Below are 2,019 nucleotides of genomic sequence, written 5' to 3'. Positions count from 1 at the left end.
CACATTAATGGGCATGCCCTTCATCAGCATATATACTAATACCACCATATCTTTTGTCACCTCAGTCAGATGTTTGGCAGGAAGCAACACACTACACATTATCTTTAGCCACATCCTAGCCACCTGATTAAAGCTAGCAAAATAGAGGGTATTATACCTCCCAGTGTCCTTACTCCGCTCCCACGTAGCATTCGAATCAACCCCACATAAGGTATGTCAAATATCCCTATAAGGAGGTTTATCCTTCAAGTCATTAAACACTTCAGGGTCACAATTCGGGGTTCCTAACAACTCATTCAGAATTCAGGTCGAAAACTTGACATCTTTTCCCCTAACAGGCACAGTTTTATATTTTGTTTCAGTTAGCCAATTAGCATAAAATTCTCTCACTAATGTCAAATTGCAATCCCCCAGATTTTCAAAGATAAACCTTAAACCCCAACTCATTAACAGTCCGATATATATCAGGAAATTGCGGCTGTAAACGTACCTTATTCACAAATTCGTCGCCCATATACTTCACCTCTCTTTGGCATTTGAACCATTCCCAACCATACCTTTCCACAACCTTTTTACCAAATTTTTGCACCGGTTCCTGGCCACTAGAGGACCCGAAAGCTTCACCTTTGCGACTCTGCTTAGACCCCGCCACATTCTTAGCTTTTGGTGCCATTGTAACCTGTGAAGAAAAGAAAATCTAAAGAAAAGGAAAAAAATTAGAAAATTTAGGGGGGGTCGGGTTGGTCAGTGGAGAGAGGGAAGAAGAGAGAAAAGAGAATTTTTTTTTTGGGAATGATGGTTTAGAAGTGAAAGAGAAGTGGGGAAGTAAGGAAGAACAAAAGGTTTAGTTGTGAGTTTAATGGAGGAAGGAGAATAGTTGGTTTTGTTTAGTGGAGGTTTGTTAATGGGGGAAATTAGGAATTTGAAGAGGGAGGATGAGAAGAGTTGGAGAGAATTTGGAGGGTTGGGTCGGGTGAGAATGAGAGAATGAGGAGAAGAGTGAAAGATTTTAGGGATTGAAGGGATGGGTCGGGGTAAATCCGGGTCGAAACCCGGAAAATTAAGAAAACTGGGCGTTGGGGCGATGGGTGGGGCGGCACGCCTCTCAACGCGGCTGAGAAGTGCCTTAGTCTGTTGGCCTTTGGCGCGGCGCGCCTCTCAGCGTGCCTGAGACTCTCCTCTGACATATGAGGCCTGGCCAGGCGCGCCAACCAGTGCGCCTAGCTCAATTTTTTTTTTTTGTTTGTCACTATTACAAGCTAAGTTACAAATAATGAAAAATCATATTTAACTAACACTAAGAACTAAAAGAACTTCCTAGATTCTACGAATTTAAACTATGCTAAAAATCAAAATTTCAAACACGAACTCCCTATCTATTACATATTGTTCATGGGTTACCTCCCATTTAGCGCTTGATTTAACGTCACGGCACAACAAAGCTTGGATCATTCATCATTTAGCTCAAGAGCTTCCTGATCACGATCCGAATCCTCACCGAAATAGTGTTTCACCCATTGCCCATTTACCAAGAACGTAAGGCCAGTATTACCTTTAAGTTCAACAACCCCATGTTGTGTCATTCTGACCACTTCTAAAGGACCACTCCACTTCGACCTTAGTTTTTCGGGGAATAACTTTAGTCTAGAGTTAAAGAGTAGTACCTTATCTCCCGGCTTGAAGGTACGAGCTACTATGTGTTTGTCATGCCACATCTTTGTCTTTTCTTTGTATAGCTTGGCATTCTCATACGCGTGGAGCCTAAACTCCTCAAGTTCATGCATCTGATTCACTCTCTTTTTACCAGCTAGCTCGGGGTCTAAGTTCAACTTCTTGATTGCCCAATATGCTTGATGTTCTAATTCTGCTGAAAGGTGACATGCTTTCCCAAATACTATGTGATATGGAGAAGTCCCTATAGGTGTCTTATATGCGGTCCTATATGCCCACAACGCATCATCTAATTTCTCAGACAAATCTTTCCTTTGCGCATTCACCATTTTCTACAAAATTTGCTTC

At 42.0% G+C, this 2,019-nt stretch overlaps 1 protein-coding gene across 1 annotated transcript; it reads right to left on the bottom strand.

Moving 5' to 3' along the window:
• Nucleotides 1-1,448: 1,448 nt before the first annotated feature.
• LOC107058189 (uncharacterized) lies at nucleotides 1,449-2,000 on the bottom strand. Its single transcript, XM_015303593.1, has one exon. The coding sequence runs from the start codon at nucleotides 1,998-2,000 to the stop codon at nucleotides 1,449-1,451; it is 552 nt and encodes a 183-aa protein (XP_015159079.1).
• Between the last annotated feature and the right edge of the window lie 19 nt (nucleotides 2,001-2,019).

The sequence above is a fragment of the Solanum tuberosum genome, unplaced genomic scaffold (assembly GCF_000226075.1).
Source record: "Solanum tuberosum cultivar DM 1-3 516 R44 unplaced genomic scaffold, SolTub_3.0 scf00458, whole genome shotgun sequence".
In the NCBI taxonomy this organism is placed as follows: domain Eukaryota; kingdom Viridiplantae; phylum Streptophyta; class Magnoliopsida; order Solanales; family Solanaceae; genus Solanum; species Solanum tuberosum.
This window is presented reverse-complemented; position numbering and strand designations above follow the sequence as displayed.

Bases quoted from the DNA above. Each gene is read 5' to 3' on its own strand.
- LOC107058189 (XM_015303593.1), bottom strand. From the start codon at position 2,000: ATGGTGAATGCGCAAAGGAAAGATTTGTCTGAGAAATTAGATGATGCG.